Raw genomic sequence first — 21,275 nt, forward strand, 5'->3', positions numbered from 1 at the left:
GAAAAACATCTGTGAAAACCGAGGGGCCCAGATTGCAGAGCATTCAAGACTCGGAAATAAGCTCCCAAATGAGGAGTAAAAAGGATGCTGGAGTTGGGGAGGGGCAGAAGATGAGCCTGGAGAAGGAAGCAGGGTCAGATCTTAAAGGATCTTAGAAACCACATCTAGGAGTTTGACTTTGTTCTAAGAGCAATCTGTTAGGAGCCCAGGGATCATTCTGGCCTCCTGTAGGAAATGGATTGATACATGATGAACAATAGTATATTACCATACATCCAAAATCTAGTCTTGTTATTTCTCGCTGAGAGGCTAACGGAAACTTGTGAACATTATATCTCTTTCTCCCTACAGCATTTTTTTCCTTTTCCACTGAAGGACTTTCCAGTTTAAAATTCCTTAATGTTATAATATTATTACATAACTATTTATAATAAAGGACTTTTGCAAGATCGATAAAATGCTTTCTTTATGTCATTTGTTAAAATTGGGGTCTAGTTTTTATTAATTGAAATGAGTTTATAATAAAAATCAAGTGATTAAACCAACCAAGCAAAAAAAAAAAAAATCCTCTAATTAGAAAAAAGTCTTTGTGGTGTGGCTTTCATTGGTACTTTCTTCCCCCCAAGAGAACAACTTTTAAAATGTGCCTTTGGAACACGAGAATGGCATGACCCCACTCCCATGGCACAGCCTGCCCAGTGGTCGGGCCCATGCAGGTGTGTAGAGAAGAATTTACCTCAGGGAGGTCTGGCCTCTGCCCTTGGCTCCCGGGACGTGCTCTCTAGACCCCTGACAGGAGTCTCTCTGTTTGCCTGGCTTTGGCCACTAGACAGTCTAACAATGTGAATATGGTGGGGACTTAGGGCCACACTGTATCAGTTGTAACTTCTGGAGGAATTGGAGACTGAAGGTGTTAGCTCGACCCCAAGAGGAGTGGAGACTAAAGGTCAGCCACACAGTAAAAATTGAGCCCCAATAAAAACTCTGGACACCAAGGCTCAGGTGAGCTTCCCTGTGTGCACGGTCACACATCAACACCAAGAAGGTAACTCCACGGGAGAGGACAAGCAGAGGCTCCACATGTGGACCCCTCCCCAACTTTGTTTGCCCTACGTGTCTCTTCCTTGGACTGTTTCTAATTGGTATCATTTCCCTGTAAAAAACTGTAACCGTGAGGATAATAGCTCTCAGTGAGCTCTGTCTTTCCTGTGAATTCTCAAAACTGAGGATGGTTCTGGGAATCCTGGAACTTATCATTGGTGTCAGAGTGAGGGCAGTCATACAGGGACTTGCAGTTTGGCCAACTTCACAGAGAAGGTATTTCCTGAAGCTAGCAGCTTGGTCCCAGTATTTTTTAGCAAAGGGACAGAGAAAAAGTATATCTGGTCTTGGTATTGTGTTGTTACCTTGTGGGGAGGGCGGGTAGCTAACTGGAAAAGGGACACAAGTGCCTTCTGGGGTGCTGAAAACATCTATATATACACCTTAATCCAAGTGGTGGTTATACAGTATACATAAGAGAAAACCCACTGAGCTGTACACATAAGATCAGGGCATTTTATGCATTTTACTGTCTCCAATACATTATACCCAATTCTAAAAAGTATAAAAAAAAACCAACAAACGAAAACACTGTCTTTGAAAATGGGGGAGCCCAGCCTGTAATTAAAGGGTAGAAGTGGGCTGGACTACTGAGGAGGACCTGAACCCAAAGTCAGGGCTAAAAGAAAAGATATGAAATCTAGCAAAGAAGTTTCTGGAAGGATTCTCTAAAATAGATTGTTTACTGCTTTAAACTTGGACAGGCCATGTGGCCATGTGGCTGTGTGTGTGCGCGGACGTGCCTGCTCCCTACAAAGGCCCGAGTGCCTCTGGTTCAGCTTCAGTAGGCTCACCTAGTGACGATATGTGTGGTACAACAGGAGGCAGGGGAGGACCAATGCATACTTCTGAGGGACGGCCACTCAGCCAGGAGTTGGCATGGTGATGGCCTATCCTCCCAGTCAGACAGAAGTACAGGAAGCTGGGATGGGAGGTCTGAGAGGCCACATTGGATTTGGAAGGGACAGCCTTCCCTAATTATGTGACACCAAGCCAAGAGATCCAAGAGGCGACAAGCTGGGCAAAACTGAAACTAATGGCAGACAGTTTCCCTGGGTTGGTACCAGAACTGTCTGCCAGTTCTGAGGAAACCAAGAAAGCCAGCCAGAGGGAGACTGTCTAAAGCGAAGGGTGGGAGGTAGCGTCTGGGAGAATTCTGAGTCATGGAAAAAAATGCTTTTATAAGCCGTGGGTGGGAGTGAGCTGAAAGACAGCTCAGACACTGGAATCAAAGACCGAGGGCCACGGACGCAGCCCTGCTGGGGAGTGAGGCAGTGGGTGCAGGAGGGTGGGTGTTTTGTTCATGCGTAAGCCCTCCTCTACGATGCCCTCCAGTATCTGGACTCCACCACAGATTTATGGTTAGTGAATAAAGAACTAACCGGCAGTGAGTCAAAATGCAGAGACTATTTATTTTTGGATTTGTGATAACATACCTCTTTCTGTTGTTCTGGAAACATCTTATTTTTCAGGACACGATCAATCTGAAAAATAAGACACCAACACTCAGTGATGTGAAAACTCCATCCTGGAGCACGTGAGCCTCTCATGACCTCCCCCACAACTCTCCCTCCCCCCGGAGGGAGCCTGCCCATCTGCAGTCTCTGGAAGGGAACCCTCCGTGACTCCCTCCCTCCTGTCCCCTGCTGACCAGACCAAGGTGAGCATCGGGCCACACTGAGGATGGGGAGTTTGGGACATGGTAGGTCCAAGGCAGGTGGGTGATGGGAGGCCCTCCAAGTGGAAGGCCAGGAAGAGTCCGGCTGGAGCTGCAGCCTTGGTGAATGAATCAGAGGAGGGTGGAGATGTGGGGGCGCAGCGGGGCCCTGAGGAGCAGCGGGGCATGCCCGGCATAGAGGGAGAGAATGGAAAAGACCCCACAGAGACCTACCACTGAGAATAGCCCTGCCAGCTTGATCAGCAGCCCAACCTTTCAAGGAACGGGTCACTCTTGCGACATTTAAACTACTCCAGAATTCGGGTAAGAGATGCTGGAGCCTCAAAGGGACCTGCCTTCTGACCTTCCGGTCAGTGCAGTCAGCCAAGCAGCTGATTCCAGGCCCTGCACGTCCTGGGGTTGTCTACTGTTCTTTAAACCCCCATTTGTTACAAAAGCTCGTTGAAGTAACATCTGCTCCCTGCCAAATTAAAATAAAAATTAAATCCCCTGACTATATGCACGCATATGTATTCCTACCACTGAAAGGTAGCTATGGCTGCGTGGTCACTATTTTCCATTATTTTGATAATATTAAGTCTGACCACGTTTTCCAGGTAATTATTATCATCCTTAAATATTTCCTGAGTCTCTACTAACATCCTTGGAAGTGGAAGGAATATGTGGAAGCAAGAACACTAGCTCTGGCCTCCCGTCCCACATGGTGTCGGAAGGAGGAAAGGAGCTCCTGCAGAAGGCGAGAGAAGCACCCACGAGCAGCAGGTGGGCTTCCAAGGGGAAGGAAGTTCCTTTCACCTTGAGTGAGCAGGAGGACCCACAGAGAAGGCAGGGGAGAACGGGGAACCTCACTGTTCACAAAAAGAAGAGGAACAGGTATGGCAATGGCATGCACAGAGGATGGAAGAAAGTACGATGGACCGTCCAGAGACAGTGACCAGGTCAGCTCAGCTGAGGGAAAGGGCTCCTGGAGGGTGGCGTGGGTTGAACTGTTGCACCGGAAAGTCTTGAGCCTGTGAATGTGATCTTATTTCAAAAAGAGGTCTTTGCAGGTAGGTGGGCCCTGAATCCAACGACGAGTGTCCTTCTAAGGAACAGAAGAGGAGAAGACACCCACCACACACAGAGAGGCCCTGTGAAGATGGAGGCAGAGACTGGAATCACACAGCCACAAGCCAAGGACCCCTGGAGCCACCAGAAGCTGGAAGAGGCAGGAGGGACACCCCCCCTAGAGCCTCCAGAGGGCGCACAGTCCTGCCGACACCTTTATCTCAGACCTCAAAATCACGACAGAATACATTTCGGTTGTTTAAAGCCACGAAGTTTGTAGTAATTTCTAATGGCAGCCATAGGGAATTAATACAGAGGTTTGTGGGGATTAGACTGGAAAGATCAGCTGGGGTTGTAACTGAAGAGTGAGGAATTCATTCATTCAAAATATTTATGGAGCTCCTACTATGCGCTATCTGCCGGACAAGAAGTGGGACATACAGTGATGTGCAGAGCCGACTCAGAGCTTATGAGATGACTACATAATTATAACGTGGAAATGATAGGAAAGGAAAGGAAAGGACACCCAGAAGGACTGAATGGGGGTGGGGGGGAGTGCTGGCCGGGAAGGCTCTACTGAGAAAGTGTCACTTAAGCTAAGGCCTAGTGTGATTTCACCAGGAATGCAGAAGGAGAAAGACACTCTAAGCAGAGGGGCTGGCATGTGCAAAGGGGCAGAGTCTGGCAGGAGCAGCAGCTCAAGAGTTCGAATTATTGACGGGATTCCTGAGTCAAATGAAAGTCAGGCTGAGGTGGCCTCCACCTCAGGATCTGGCCGTGTTCCCTGCACACACCACGCTGCTCTGCACAGCTAAACCTCTGCCCGGTGGGGCCTCTATCCTCATGCCTCCCGCCTCGCACATTTCCTGCAAACTCCCACTCCTCTTCCACAATTCTGCTCAGAAACCAGTTCCCTGCTTTCCCCTCCTTACACAGCGCGTGGTACAGGCAGTCCCGTAACGGAACCTCACTGCATCACAGTATTTGCATGCTCTGTCTCCCCAACTGATTGAATGTCTCCCTCAGAGCATATCTGTCTTTCCTTGTGTAATTAAACTTCACAACCACCTGCTGAGCAAGACTGGCATGTCCGCACTGTACACAACTTAAGAAAACAGAAGTGAAAGGATTAAGTTGCCCAAGGTCATATAGCGAGAGAACTCAAGTCCAGTTTCAACTCAAGCCAGTCTGCTTTTCAACCCTGTCCCTTCTCTTGCCCAAGGCTGCCTCCATGACTGTGTGATATGAACCAATACTTCAAAGTCTGGGTCTTAATTCTCCCCAGCAGGCTTGGGGTTTTCCCAGCCAGGCAGGACTCTGCAATTCCGAAAGGGTGTTGGCCACCCTCAGATGCCTCAGACCAAGCCAAATGGTGAAAGAAGGAAACTGAAAAGTTTAAACCAAAACATCGCAGAGAACCACATGGTCAACCTTTAGTATCTTAAATCTGGATAGCAGGATGTGACGGGTGGTTGAAAGGGGAAAGACTTCCATTTTTTACACCACGTATATCCATATTGTTTGAATTTTTCCAGTTAACACGAACTATTTGTATACTTTATGAAGTAACAATTATCTAAAATAAACATCATAATTCTACCAGAAGAAATAGTGACTAACAAATTATGGGAGATTTTGATTTCATGTAAATTAAAAAGCAGATTCAAATGTATGACAAGATGCTGCTTTATAACACAACATAAAATGCTGTCTGGTACTGGACCTTGCCATGGTATTTACTGATGGGGAGAAGGAAACGAAACATAGCACAACAGTGTGCTTTGAGGTAAAAGGTCAGCTGTCCACAACTGGACAAAACAAAGCTGCTAATCAGAAATCGCCGCCTGAGCAAAACTATCCCCACCTAGTGCATTGTAAAGTTTTAGATTTGTTTAAGATTTTCAAATTTCCCAGCCTAGCCCACGTGTCTGGGAGAGTTCTTACCTCACTGATAGGTTTTTATGCCAACAAGTATGGAAATCTGCCCCCAGGTGACCATCAACAAAGCTGTCCTTGGAGCATTTTCTGTCCCCACCCCCATCGGGGAACCACAGCACACCCTGCAATCCCCTCTCCCTCCCATTCACCTTCCTCCCAAGAATTATTAAATCTCACAACCATTCCAAACGACAGGGTTAACTTCTGAAACGTGTAGTTCAAGTTAGGGTTGAGTGTCCACAGATGACAGGTATATGCGTTGTCCCAGCACTGGAACACATGGCACGCATGCCTTCACAGCCCTGAGAGTATGATCTGCCAAAACCAGAAACTTGAAGAGAAAGCTGCCTCCATTTTCCGCTTTGGAATATTTTTTTTTCTATAACATACAAAATGTTATAACCTAACAACGAAGTTAGAATTCTGTAGAGCTGGGGTTGGCAAATTTTTTCTATAAAGGGCCCGGTGGCAGATATTTGAGGCTCTGCATGTCACACAGTGTCTGTTGCAACTCTTGAAGTCTGTAATTTGTAGTGAGAAAGCACCCACAGATGATACGTGACCAAATGAACATGGCTGTGCTCCAGTAAAACATTATCTACAAAAACAGGAGGTGGTGGTGGTGGTGGTGGTGGTGGTGGTGGTGGTGGTGGTGGTGGTGGTGGTGGTGGTTCACAGACCCTACCTATGGGGGAACCAACTATTTTGTGTTTTCAATTCTACATCTTAATAAAGCCCGTTCTTAGATCCTACCAGGAAAAAACCTTTGCAATGCTAAACTTCATCTGCACCTATGGGCGGTCTCCTCTCTGACAAGCAAACTACTGACCCAGAGTTTGTAGACTACACATGTGGGGGCAGTGGATTATATACTTTCCCAGCAGTGAAATCAGGAATAACGAGTATGGTTTGTTTCACTCTTTAAAATGAAAATGAAGAAGGGGGCTGTTAAGTAGCACGGTGTGGGGATTTCCTACCATCCCCTGTCAAAGGCTGATTAACCCAACAAACTTGTTAATCATGAAAAGAGAGCTGAATTTATGTCAAAGCCACAAAGACATTCTAAACAGAATGAAACTGGTTTTATAAAACATCTAGTTATTGACCCACGGTAGTAATATTTAATTCCATAAACCAAACACACATGTATTTCCAACACAAAAGCCAAGAGAAATCTCCCAGAAGAAATGCTCCTCGAAGAAAGTGTCGATGGATTCATAACTAACCTTATGGTGACCAAGGCCTTTCTAAGAGTAAGAGGAGAGAAGTGTATTTTTATAAGGAAACTACTTTTGTGTCTCTGCTGTGTTAGAAGTAGTCAACACTCAAACAAAATACTCTTAACTGCTTCTCCTTTCTGGAGGTGGGGCCTGGTTCCAAGAGCTAGGGGCTTGAGGACGGGGACAGGCCTGCAAGCTGGGTGTGGAGGAAGCAAATAAGTAAAAAAGGATACCATCTTTCTGTCATTTCTCTCCACGTCTCACCATCTTGCTTTGACACTGCTTCTTCTAATGCATTTTTACCCTAGTCTTGGAGCCTTCAGGACAACACGTTATCTTCTTAATGTTAAAGAGACTCCACGCTGGAACAACTATGCTTAGGGGAAGGCATCGGTGACCAGGTTCCTTTCCTATTACCATTCTGCCTCTAGAGAGGGCTACTTTATATGAAAGTTAGATAAGAGCCTTGGTATTGAGTGTGACAAAGGTGTAAGGTAGGAACCCCAGTGAGCACTTAAGAGGGAGGGGTTGGCTGAATAGCCTGGGTCAGTCTCGGAGGTATCTCAGGAGGTGCGGGGAGAGGGGTGGCTACTTCCAGGGCACCCAGGAGCTGTGCTGATTTGGGGTTCTCAAAAGCTTAACCCCACCCTTCAAGAGGAGAACCTCCTCCTGTCTGTGCCGTCATACGCCTGTGGCTCCTCCAGCGTGTACAGAGGGAGCTGTGTTTTGTCCACACCTGTGTCTCACCAGCTCACTGCCTAGCAGAAGAAAGGCTGGCCATGCCAGGGAGTTTTGTCGTAGACCTTGTGCTGCCCTGTGAAATGCCCTAGGGCACTGAAGGCCACAACGGGTCCTCTGGGACACTCAAGAGGGACCAGTCCTAGTACTGTGGTTAGTAAACACTTCTCCACCCTCACATAAACATAATAGCAATTTTTAAAAAAATTGAGAGTATAGTGATAGACATAACCATACAAAAATGTAAACCTGCTGTATCTTTCAAAAGGGATTTAAAGACAAGTGTCATGTAATAGTTAGAATATATGACAAAGGATTAATACTTCTTAATTTATGAAAAGCTCTTACAAGTGCACACCAAAGAATATTTTTACAGAAAAGTGACCAAAGGTTATCAATGATCAAGTCACAAAACAAAAACGATACAGGTCAAACTCAACAACAACAAAAAATCTGTCTTAAAAATGGGCAAAGGTCTTGAATAGACATTTCTCCAAAGGTAACATATAAATGGCCAAAAAAGCATATGAAAAGATACTCAATATCACTAATCAAATGCAAACCAAAACCACAATGAGCTATCACCTCGCATCCATTAGGGAGGCTACTACCAACAACCACAAAAACAGCAAACAAGTGTTGGTGAGAATGTGGAGAAACTGGAACCTTCACGCTGGTGGGAATGTCAAATGGCGCAGCTGCTATGGAAAACAGTGTGGAAGTTCCTCAAAAAATTGAAAATAGAACTACCGTATAATCCAGTAATTTCACTTCTGGATTTATATCCAAAAGGAGGGTCCCTGAAAGCAGGATCTCAAAGAGATATTTTCATCCCCGTGTTCAGAGCAGCATTATTCACAAGAGCAAAGAAGCAGAAGCAATCCAATTGTCCGCAGACAAATAAAGGGACGGATAAATAAAATGTGACACACACCCAGTGGAACATTATTCAGCCTTTACAAAGCAGGAAATTCTGACACACGCTCCAACACGAAAGAACTTTGACGTGAGTATTTCATACTCAGTGAAATAATACAGCCACAAAACACAAATACTGTATGGTTCTACTTACTTACATGAGGTTTCCAAAGTAGTCTAATTCACAGAAACAGAAAGTAGGATGGTGGTTGCCAGGAGCTGAGGAAGGGGGAAATGGAGAGTTCTTGTTTCATGGGTACAGTTTCAGTTTTGACAAATGAAAAAGATCTGGAAATCTGTTACAGAACAATGCGAATATACTTCACATTATTCAACTGTACATTAAAAATAAATAAGATGATAAACTTTATATGTTTCTTAGCACAATTAAAAAGAAAAGCTTTTGTAAAAACGGTCATTAATGTATTTTAAATGTTTAAACTTCCTATAAACAGAAGTGCAAATAAAAATAAGGTACCATATATTTTTCTATTAAATTAGAACGTTTCTTTAATGATAATACCCAGTGCTGGCAAGAATCATGAGAAATGAGACTGAATACTGCTGGTAGGAATGTGGGCTATTTCAGTCTTTCTGAAAGACAATTTGGCCATATGTTTCAAAAGCATTTTTAAATTGCTTATTTTCTTTGACTCAATTACTCCACATCTGGGAACTCAACCTAAAAAAAATCTGTTAGACATATGCAAAAAAAAAATGTTATATGAAAGAATGTCCACAATGTAGTGTTTCTAAAAAAAAAACAATGTCAAATATATGGAAACCTAAATGTTCGTAAGTAGATTAGAAAAAAATTATGGCAGAGCGGCATAATAGAACACCTTGTAGTTACTGCAAATTATGTTATAGAAGAATATTAAATGATAGGGATATTCAAGAAGTGTCATTTAGCTGTATTTTTAAGTATGTTTTTATTTCTTTACTTATTTAAGAACTGGAGCCTACATCTGACAAGTTAACAGTGATCATTTATGAGTGATGAGATTCTGATTGATTTTCATTTCCTTCTTTTCTGTATTTTTCCAAAAGTTTACAATGCATGTTACTTTTAAAGTCGGAAAACCATATACTTTTTAAAAGAAGGTAAAATTTAATGTACCAAAAAAAAAAAAAACCAACAGCCAAGTTAATTTCACTTTCTGTTTGTTTCATTTCCTCCTATGATGTTCAACAATTTTTCTATTTAAATAAAAAAATCACTGACTTCTTACTTTCACCTCATAAGAATATGCCGTCAGCAAGGTTATTTTAAATTCAAATTTAAAAGTAGTGCCAGTTTTTCGCAGCCCTGCTCTTGGAACAACCTATGTCGTTTGCTCTGCATTGGACAGGTCAGGGGTTGCGGGGTGGGAAGGAGGCCATGGCCCAAATCTCCTCTAAGGGGGAAGCTCTTGGCCAGGGTCCTGCTGGAGGGGCAGCTCTATAGTTAGCCCTGCTTTGTGTCACCTGGGGGTGGAGGGGGTCCCTCCCAGACACAGGTGACAGCATCAGTGATGGGCATTGAACTCTAGGGAAATCAATCTCCAGGTTAGTCAGGTGCCTAAGGCAAGGCCTGGCACGGAAAGAAGGAAGGGCTGGACACCGGTTCCCTCCTAGCATGTAGACTAGGAAACACGGCGAGATTTGGCAGTTCTCTGGGACCTGAGTCTGGGAAGTGATGCAAGAGAAGCTGGAACAGATAACAACGTCACAACAGGAGCAGAGCCTATACTGACACTGAAGCCATGATGTAGATAAAAGATTTCATGGGATATTAAAGAAACTGACCACCAGAAAAGCTGAATTATGGGAGCCGGCTTCAGCGGCTGGTGTGCCCAGAGTTCTTCCTTTCCCAGTGGCCTACGTGTCCAGGGTCTCCTGGAGTCCCATGCACAGTGTCCTCATGATAAGCACCGCTTACTCAAGGTAACTTGAAGGAGATCCTGATGGGTACAACCAAAAGAGCTCAATGGAAAAGAAAAGGAACAAGAGCTGCACCAAAACATGAGACCTGGGGCAGCCATGCACTTCCAAGGCCCAGCAGGAGGTGCAGAACCATTGCAAACCAGGCCCAGGTACTTCTCTCTCGGTCTCATCTCAGAACTTTAAAAAAACAAACCAAAATGCAGCAGAAAAGCAAGCCGAGACCTGACATTACATTCAAGTTGGAAAGACAAAAAAAATTACCACTGAAGTTTTCCAGCATTTATCACAAAAAAAAAAAACATATTAAAAAGGATTAGCAGTCTAAAAAAAAAAATACTGGTTCATAGCACATAAAACAATGAAGCCACTAACGTGCTAATCTCTACAACATAATCTCTACAACGCCTTCCATTATGGTCAGAAACATGATGCTAGGTCAAATTTAGTGTTTCGAATCCAGGAACAAGAAACAAGTAACACTTTAGTGGCATTTAGGAAAGGTGCCACCTGAGGCTCATAGACATTCTACACACGTAGGCATGTGTGCTGAACCTGCCCGCTACCTCCCTTTATACACACACACTAAGGAAAGCCACTGGGTGTGGGGTGCGGAGGAGGAGCAAAACATGACAGAATGAACAGAACTGAAGGAAATAAGCCATAAAAAGCAGATGTAGGAGAGAGGAGCCAACCACTACATCAGGCCGGCAGGTCACACTGGACGTCCTAACTTGTGGTATCCTCTCTCCTCAAAACAACCCTGACCACCCAGATCAAATCTAAAAATATTTTCCACTCTTTCGAAACAGTCTACTTCCTTTTTTATGTTACTAAGTTTCTCCCAATTCGTGATTCATCTGGGCGACTCATTTTCCACTTTCAGAAAAGCAGATAAATCCCAGAAGTTAGGGGAGGGGTATTAGTGATTTAAAGATTAGTGTGCATTAATTAGCCCAATCGAATTACATTCCTGTTAACCTAAGAGCAATATATCTCCAACTACTCACTCCGCTGCCCCAAGCCCACCACCACGCGGAGTTTTGATTAGAATGGGAAAGAGAGAAAACCACTGGGACCTGGGAGTATGGAGTTCTGCAGGCTGATGTATGCTTAGTGCCCTGTCACAGGACCGATCTGAGAACACAGCCTGCTGAAGGACAGCAGTAAATGCCCCCCTCTTCTCTCCTGCCATCGACTAGACAGATGTTTTTTCAACTCTCTGTTCACACTACCCATTCACCTGGTACGACTTGGCAGAAGTACTACCATGACTTCCCATTAAAATAGTACCGGAAGTATGGCAACAAAAGAATAAAATACCTAGAATTCAATTTAACAAAAAAAGTGTAAAAATATATGCTCCGGAAAACCGCAAAACATTGTTGAAAGAAATTAAAGAAAATCTAAAACAGAAAAACGTCCCACATTCATGGATCAGAAGACTTAACATTGTTCAGATGGCAATTCTCCCCCAACTGATCGATCTACAGATTCAATGCATCTCTGTCAGAATCCCAGCTAACTTCTTTGTACAAACTGACAAGCTGATTCTATAATTCATATCTAATTGCAAGTGACCCAGAATAGTCAAAACAATCCTTAAAAAGAACAAAATAAGAGGGCTCCAATTTACTGATTTCAAAACTTACTACAAAGCAACAGCACCTAATACAGTGTGCAAATGACACAAGGATAAACAAATAGATCAACAAAATAGAACTGAGAGAGTCCAGAAATAAACCCATACTGCTATGGTCAACTGATTTTCAACATGGGTGACGAAACCATTCAATGGGAAAAGAAGTCCTTTTAATAAACATTGCTGGGACAAGTGGATAGCCACGTGCAAAACAATGAAGATAGACCTCTACCTTATACAACATATAAAAATTAGCTCAAAATGGATCAAACACCTAACGTAAAAACAAAAACCACGAAACTCTTAGAAGGAAACAGAGCTAAATTTTCAATGCCTTTTATTTAGCAAACAATTCTTAAATATAATACTAAAAGCATTAAAAGAAAAAAACCAGATAAATTAAACATCATGAAAATGAAAAACTTTTGTGCTTCAAAGGACAACATCAAGAATGTGAGAAGACAATGCATAGAATGGGAGAAGATATTTGCAAATCATATATCTAATAAGGGGGTTGTATCTAGGATATATAAAGAACTCTTACAATTAAATAATAAAAAGACTTCACAATCTAATGCATAATATGGTGACTTTAGTTAATAACACTATATTGTAAAATTGAAATTTTCTGAGAGTAAAACTTAAATGTTCTCGCCAAAAAAAAAGAAAAAAATAAATAAGTGAGAGGATGGATGTGTTAACTCGGGGGAAATCCTTTCATCACGTGTACATACTAATCACATTGTACATTTTATCTGTCAGTTATACCTAGAATGATAATAACAATAAAAAGACTAATAACTCAATTCAAAAATGGGCAAAGGATCCTGAGTAGACATTCCTCTAAGGAAGATTTACAAATGGCCAACAAACACATGAAAAGATGTTCAACATCATTAGTCATCAGGGAAAAGCAAATCAGAACCACACTGAGATACCATTTCAACCCACTACGCTGACTAGAATCAAAAAGTCAGATAATAACAAATGTTGGCAAGGATCCAGAGAAACTGGAACCCTCATACACTGCAGGTGGAAATGTAAAATGGTACGGCCCCTTTAGAAAACAGTCTGGCAGTTTTTCAAATGATTAAACATAAACTTACCATTTGACCCAGCAATTTCACTCCTAAGTATATATACCCAAGAGAAATGAAAAGGTGCCCACAGAGAAACTTGTATATAAATATCAGCGTTATTCATGATAGCCAAAAGGGGGAAATAACCCAAATGTCCATCAACAGACAAATTGGTAAACAAAATGTGGTACGTACATCCATACAATGGAATATTATTCAGTAATAAAAAGAAATGAAGTGCTGAGACCTGCTACAACTTCGTCCACCTATTATAAAACTTCCATTCATATGCAAGTCCAGAACAGCGAACACTATAAAAACAGAAAAGAGATTCCTGATTGCTCGGTGGGGTGGGTGGAAGGGTATAGGTTAGGAATATAGGGGAGTGACAGCTAAAGGGCAATGAAATATTCATTGGGTAATAAAAATATACTAAAATTGACGGTGATGATGGCTGTACATACAAGTATCTGTAAATATACTAAAAGCCACTGACCTATACACTTTAATTGGGTAAATCGTATAGTATGTGGATAGCTCAACAAAGCTGTTAAAAAAAAAAAAAAAAAAAAGACTGCCTGAGCCCCTGAGCCTGCTCTGTTTCATGCCCTGTCCTAATGCCCTTAACCCTGCAAATGGAACCCTTCCCTCCATTGGGATCACTCAGCTTGAGAGCCAGCAAATGCTCCACATTCCAACCCATCTCCGCACCATTATCTTAGCAGGGGCCCTGGCTTCTCCACCCTCCCCTCCCCTGTAACCCTCCCAGGTCAAAGCACTCCCATTTCTCAGGACCTAGTCACATTATCTCCAGACAAGAACCTACTAAGAAGTTCCTGGAATCCAGGCATGTGAGCACCTCCCTCCTCCTCGCTTCCTGGCCGGACTTCTCTCCAGGTTCCACTCCTCACTGCTACATTTTTAGGGACCTCCGCCCGCCCCGTGCTTTTCCTCACTCTTTCCTGATCCGCCCAGGAGGACCTTATGCCTGAGGCATGACTTAGCATTCCCTAGGCTTGCCTTAGCCTAGCTCCTCTCTTGCTGTGACCGAACCCTCGTTACCAATAACGCGTTTCCCACAATCCCAACCTGGAACAGTTCTCTGAAGTGTAAAACCAGACGTCCCCTCTCAAAGTCCACCCTTCCTAGCTCACTTCCTCTTTCTCACCCAATCTGCTTTTCCACTTGAATGAAAAGCCATCAGAACTTTGATCCTACACTTTCTATTGTCCCTCTGGACTTTACTGCCTTGTACCATTCAAATACTGTATCTTCAGCACCTTCAGTTTCCTGTTTCATTGAGACACCAGCTGCTTCTATCTGTCAATCCCCCAAACACGGCTCAATTTACCCTCTGTCTCTTCCATTTTCTCTTTCGTCCTGTCCACTACACTGAAGAAAAATCTGTCATTTCTGCTACAGGCTCCGTCACCAGGTTGAGTACCAGCTTCAGTGGGGTTCTGGAGTCTCCCACTCACCCCCGCTACTTCAGACCTTTACCTCCAGTCTCCTAGCTCCTCCCAGGTCTGCTCTCCCTCTGTCATCTGATAACTGCATCTCCCACTTCATCAAGATAGTAGGACCAACAGGTTTACATTCTTCATCCTGGTTCTCTGCCCCCTTGAAACCAACCCATATATTCACCCACTTCCGTCAGTCCCCAAAAAAGCATCAAACTCCCCCATCTTCATGATCTCCCCTACCTCCTTCACAACACTGGTCCATCAACGATCCCACCCCCTTTATAACTCCAACTTCTTCCTTTTCACTAGTCCCTTCCTCCTGCCTCAACAAACAAGCTCAGGTTCTCATCCCAGAGAAGATGGGCAGCCCTGGCTAATTCATTCAGCCTACTATTAAAGACTCTGCTGCAGCCATCAGAGACAGGGCAATGAACGAGATAGCCAGGTCACTGGTCTCACCTACAGCGTAGTGGGAGGACGAAAGCAAATGTGTAAATAAGTGGGCAAGATAATGCACACGCTTACTGGAGAAGATGAAACAGGATGATGTGATTGAGAGTCACTAGGGGGGCTTTGTCGGGCCTACTTCACATTCCAGTCATCACGGAAGGCTTCTCTGAGGAGGTGACATTTGAGCCGAAACCTGAAAGGCAGGAAGGAGCCAGTGGCAAGGCAGTCTAGGGAAAGAGCATTCCAGGAGGAGTGACCTGTCCGTGCCAAAGCCCCGACGTGGAACAAGCTTGGAATAGCTGCAGAAGCCACGGAAGCCATGGAAGCCATTGTGGCTGGAGTGTGATGAATGAGGGAGATGCGCTCAGAGAGGCAGGCCGCGGCCTGGTCACGTGGGCCTGGACCCAGTGGAGCACCTGGAAGCCCCGGGAGCCTTTTCAGCAGGTGAGTGACATAATCTGATTTACGTTTAACAAGATCCCTCTGATGTCTGTGCGGGGAATACACAACAGGGAGGGGGCCAGAGCAGAAGCAGGGAGACCTGTCCGCAGGCCACTGGCAAAGTGCGGCCGAGGTGACGGAGGCTCTGACACAGCACACGGCAGGAGCAGCGGAGGTGGGTATGAGGTGAAGTGGTGGCTGGTGTGCTTCCTTGTTTGCGCTCCAGCTGAAGAGGCAGAAAGTGACACAACACACCTGCTAGGGGAAAGGGGCCAGACCACCTATTCAAGAAGGGGTCTGTGAGATATACTGCAGAGGAAGGAGACATACACTTGATGCGGCTCAGGCCTGCAGCTGACGTGGGTGAGGCCCACAATGGGGAAGCGGGCGTGCTTCCCCCACTTCTGCACTGACACCCAAGGGCTGCTCTTGAACGGCAGACACTGAGTGGTGTGTTCTTGATGGGAGACATGCACAGTTTCAGTGGTGCGGCACCACACGTGGCTTCCCAGCAGGAGTCACAAATTCACTGTCACCTTCTGCTTTTTACTAAGGGCAGTTCCCCAACGGGGCGCTGACAGCCCTGTTCTCTTCAGCTCTACACTCATTCTCTGTCTGGGCTACCACTCCCGTGTCATACGCAAAATAGTCCAGAACCAGAACTGCCGTTGAGGCCAGCCGGGCGACCTCCTCGGGGACCTCTCCATCCAGGCATTTCAAACTCCGTGTCCAATCCAGGCTGCGTGTCACACAACACCTTTTCCTTGCCCTTTCACAATCTAACCAATTCTATCGCTTCCTGTGTTATTCATTTTAATTAATAGTGTCAATAGCTACATAGTGGCTCAAGTGGGAACCCCAGGAACAATCTTTGATTTCTTCCTTTCCCTTACTTTCCAAATCCAATTGGTCAGCAAGCCCTGCCCATCCTCTCTCTGAACTCCTCGTAAGTCCACTCCCTTCTTTCAGTCTCCAACGGCACTGGACTGGTTCCAGGTCTTGTCATTTCTCTTCTGGACCCGAGCTGGAAGAATGGTAGATTCCCAGCACCCAACACACTTAACCAGTACTTAGGAAACTATTTTTGAATAAACAAGAGAGAATGAAAGTAGATGAATGAACAGAATGATTGAGTGAAAACATGGGTGGAAACCAATGAACAAGGAAACCAAAGAATTGGTGCACGGTGTAAAGAAACAAAGAGAACTGAGGACTATACAGTCTGATGGAGGAATGCAACCTGCAGGCCCAAGGCATCGGGTGATAAACAGAGTGCTGCAGGGGAAGGGGGATGGAAACTAACACTTGTTCAGTGTCATCCGGGTGTCAAGGACTAAACTAGGCACTTCACACACAGTTCACAGTGACTCATCCAGCAACCACATGAGACATTGCACTCCAGAAGGGGAAACTCACATTCAAACACATTAAATAACCATCCAAGGTCACCCAACTCGTAAGTGGCAGGGTTCAGATTCAAACCTAAGTCTGGAGGCCCCCTTTCCCATGTTGGTTAGTGGACACAGGCTTACAGGACAATAAGGACTGTACCAGCTAATAACCAACATAGAGAGTGCTTCCGATGAACTGTCACTGTTCTAAGAACTTTACATATACCCTCATAAAAAAATCCTATGAGGTAGGTGTGACTATTACCCCCATTTTACAGTTAAAGAAACAGAGGCACCAAGAATTTAAGTAATCTGTCAAAGGTCATCCAGCTACTTAGAGACAGAACTGGGATTTGAACTCAGGGAGTCTTGCTCCAGTGTCATTGGTCCTCCCTTTAACCTTATCCTCTATTGTCTTAAATGATGGAGGTAAGGTGGCAGAGAGTGGGTTCCCGGTGGAGAGAACAGTATGATTACATGCAGGGAGACAAGAAGGTGCAAGTCACGTTTGGGAACCAAGTGGTTTGCTGGGGCTGGGATGGAGGGGATTCGTGAAAAGTGAGACTCCAGAGAAAATATGGGATCAGACATGCGGCTTCCTGTGACCTGGTCCAGGGCCATTGGTCGTCTTGTCTGATATTTAAAGTGCCTCCATCTTTCACAAGGTTGTATACAGTTGGAGGAGCAACTGTTTTCTCAACCAAGGTGTTTAGTTCTCTTGCATTTGACAGTGGAAAAGCTAAAAGGCACAGGAATAAATGACTTCTTCAAGATTTTGCTGTGAACTAGATGGTACAATGTCCCCTACATTCCATGGAGATAAACATCGGCACCCTAACCCTTTGGCATTTATTTTTGATACCTTTTTAGTTTGAAAATAGTGCACAAAGCTTTTTTTTTTCATCTCTATTTTTGTTTCATAATCCTTCAAGAGTGAGCCAATAAACTGACATCTTTATGGGTTACTATTGTGAGGTTAAAGTCAAGTCGGTTAAATATAAGTTTGTATTAGGAAAACTTTAGTAGAAAAAAAAAAATAGAAGGCAGGTCCCCAAAACCAATCTGTAACTCTAATACTGCTTTGGGAAAGGAAAAGAACAGGCCTGTCAGGTAATCTAAGCAAGAACTGAGGTTCATTTTGAACCTACAAGGACCCGAATCACATCGGTCCCAGGAAAAATCACCTTGGAATCTGCAAGTGTTATTCTAGTTCCTTCCTCCCTGAGCACCTAGTGGGTAAAAAGTATAACTGCAGCTTCAAGGTCTCCCGGCTTAAGAAGACCACCATGGCCATTCCGCATGGTCAGCGGGAGAGACCTACGTACTACGTGAAAGAGCCCAAAGAAATGCTCTGTGACCTCTGAAAAGTAAATATTCTAAAGCAAAATAATTCTTTTTACATATCTTTAAATTTGAAATAATAATTCAGGAAGTTTGAAAAACAAAGCAAAAATATCATCCATAACTAAGGTGACTGTGAATAGCCTGTTCTCTTCTAAACCTACTAACTTCCTCATTCTTCCCTTTAACAAATATTTATCGAGCACCCACTATCTTCAGATGCCATGGTAGGAGCTGTATGGAGACACACCCCGTTGGCACTACTTCCAAATGTACCCTACATTTCATCAGCATCTGTCCCAAATGACTTTCCATTTGCCCCATACAATCTTATTCTTCACATATTCCGCGCGCTCGTAATGCAAAATTCAGACCAAACATCTCTCCTGCAGAAAACCCTTCCATGGCTTCCCACTGCAATAAGAATAAACACCAAACCTCTCGGATGACTCAGAAGCCCCACGGCGACTGATCCCAGCCTGCCTTCCTGCTTCACCTCCATCCACTCTCCTCTCCTCTGTGCTCTTTCCACTCTGGCCTTCTCGCCATGTCTCATACCGACCAGCTCCATTCCATCCCAGGGCCTCTGCACTTACTGGTCCCTCTTTTCAGAATGTTTTCCCCTAGGTCTTTTCTGTGTCCTCAGCTCAAATGTCACCAAAGTCATCTTTGCTGCAATTCTCTTCCCAACTGCATTGTTTTATTTCCTTATGGTACTTACAATCTGAATCTTTATTATTACTTTTTTTATATGTGTTTTTCCCTATAATGTGAGCTCCAAGAAGGCAGAGACTCTGACCAGTTCACTGCGTCACCCCTGTGCCCAGCACATAATAGCAGATGGGCAACAAATAACTGGAACGAAGGAACGAACAGTGAGCAGGAGAGTCATCGTGAGAATTCATCCTTATTTAATCCTCAAAGTATTAGAAAACCTTTTCTGTTATTCTGTAAAATAACCAACTAGCACTATTACGTAGAAATAAAAAAATGTTCAACCACGTACACATCAACACCAAGAACCTGTATCACCTGCATTAAAGGAATTAAATGTTTGCATTGTAGGACTTGCCCCAAGATATAAAGAGAAAAACCTCTACAGTCCGGAATTAATAACAGGAATCCCTAAATGGTATTTAGGTCCATGACCAAGTTTTTAGTGGTCCACAGCAAAATGGGAAAAAGGAAACAGTGCACTGAACCTTTTATGCAGCCAAAATCTTTCCATTTAAAGGATTCTCCTTCATTCTTAGATTATGTCTTTGCTGCTTGGGGGTATCAGAATATTCTCCCTTTTATAAAATGACAGGGAGTGTGTCTGATAGGTTTGGGGGAGGTTTGTGTGTCTTTTATATAAAAAGCAAAAAGGTAGCAATCCTGTTCAAGACCCTAAGTAATCTAGTAGAACCTGCCGCCTGGAGGGCTTCAGAAAGACCTTCAGGGTTTGTACGGCTCTGTGGGAAAGGGGCACAAGCAATCAATTAGTGATGTCCACCATGGTGGAGAAGAGGGTGGTGAGCAGATGGGAGATGAAGTGGACGGAGAATGACATGGGCGACGAATCTAGCAAAAATAGCCTCTGTCCTAAGATATGTCAGAGCCCAATAGTAAAACACAGTACATTACATCTGGGAGATTTAAGTGACTTGTTCAGCCCTTTGACATAAGTTGTTGCTGAACAGAGAGCAGTAGAGGAAAATGAAGTCACACATGTGCCCAGGGGTCAGCTCACTCACTGCCTCCTAGTACGTGATTCATTTCCTGCCTCAGCCAAACCTTGGGAAGCTGTCAGTGCTGAATCCATGGCTTCATGGTCTGCAGTACATAGACCAAAGGAACCTTGGCCAAGGTCGTTTGGCCAGAAAAGGGCTCAGGGGGAAGGAGTCACAAAACTGACCAAACTAAACAAAGCCAGTGAAAGTCTTTTTCAAAGACTTCTAATCTCATGATCTTGTCAGGGATTTAAAGTCCAAAGGTTAAGAAAAGACCAAGGAAAACAAATGCAGGGGGTTGGGAGGTGGGAAAGAAAACCCAGGCTGGCTTTATTCGAGGAGCAGACTTGACAGGTTCTCTGGGAAGACATCTGGATTGAAGCAAAAGTCAAGATTTAAACATCATTACCTGTATAAATTTGAATGGAGAGAGCTGGGAGAATCAGCATGCCCACTAACTAGCTCTACCCAGACACGTGGCCCTGGGCTGCATGCCACTCTGCCCACCTCGTGGAAACAGAAAACAATACAGAAGACATGATTCCATCGGAGTCAGGTTGCTGTTCACACCCTGACGGGAATACAGGATTACAGACTCCAAAGACTAGAGCTCACACACCTTCCCACTCAGCATCCCTACTTCTAGAAGAAGAGCCTTAAGAAGATTAGCACCCAGGGGCAAAGCCACAAGTGTAAGGCTGCTCACTGTAGCCGTGTTTATCACTGAAAAAGCTGAGACAACCCGAATGCCTATTAGTAAGGGACTAAGGAAATAAAGTAAGGCGCACTTGCGGAATACCTTGCAGTTGTTCAAAAAAAGACGAAAATCTCTAAGTGCTGAGATGGGGGAATGTTCATGATGCACAAAGTGGAAACAACAAATTGTGGAAAACGTGAGTGTGATTCCACTGCTTAAGTGCATACGTATATGTGTATACACTTATATGCTTCAATGTACAGAAAAAGATTCCAGGAAGATATATGCCAAAGTGAATGCAATTGGGCCGGGGATGGGAGGAACGTCCCTTTTTTTTTTTTTTCTTCCCACTTTATAAACTCCTGGATTGTGAACAACTTTCTTTTTTTAAATATTATTTTTGAAAATATAGATAAAATATGCAAATACACATAACATACATAAATATATGGCATAAACAAGAGCCCCCCACTCCTCTTTTGCTGCATCAGGAAAA

General features: G+C 44.1%; 1 protein-coding gene across 4 annotated transcripts in view; it reads right to left on the minus strand.

Moving 5' to 3' along the window:
* Window positions 1–21,275, minus strand: part of SNX10 (sorting nexin 10) — a 67,851-nt gene that overhangs the window by 25,857 nt on the left and 20,719 nt on the right. For 2 of the 4 annotated variants that reach the window (XR_013995318.1, XM_081079305.1), the window contains exon 2: window positions 2,538–2,585. The exons of 1 other annotated variant lie outside the window; for it this stretch is intronic. Coding sequence is in view for 2 of the 3 variants with exons in the window: in XM_081079305.1 (XP_080935431.1) it covers window positions 2,538–2,561 (24 nt within the window). In the remaining variant the exon portion in view is untranslated. Of the gene's footprint in view, window positions 1–2,537; window positions 2,586–8,798; window positions 8,828–21,275 lie in introns of those variants that run through there. One more of the 4 variants, XM_081079303.1, reaches the window with a different exon arrangement.

This window comes from Rhinolophus hipposideros (assembly GCF_964194185.1).
Source record: "Rhinolophus hipposideros genome assembly, chromosome: 18".
NCBI classification, from domain to species: Eukaryota; Metazoa; Chordata; class Mammalia; order Chiroptera; family Rhinolophidae; genus Rhinolophus; species Rhinolophus hipposideros.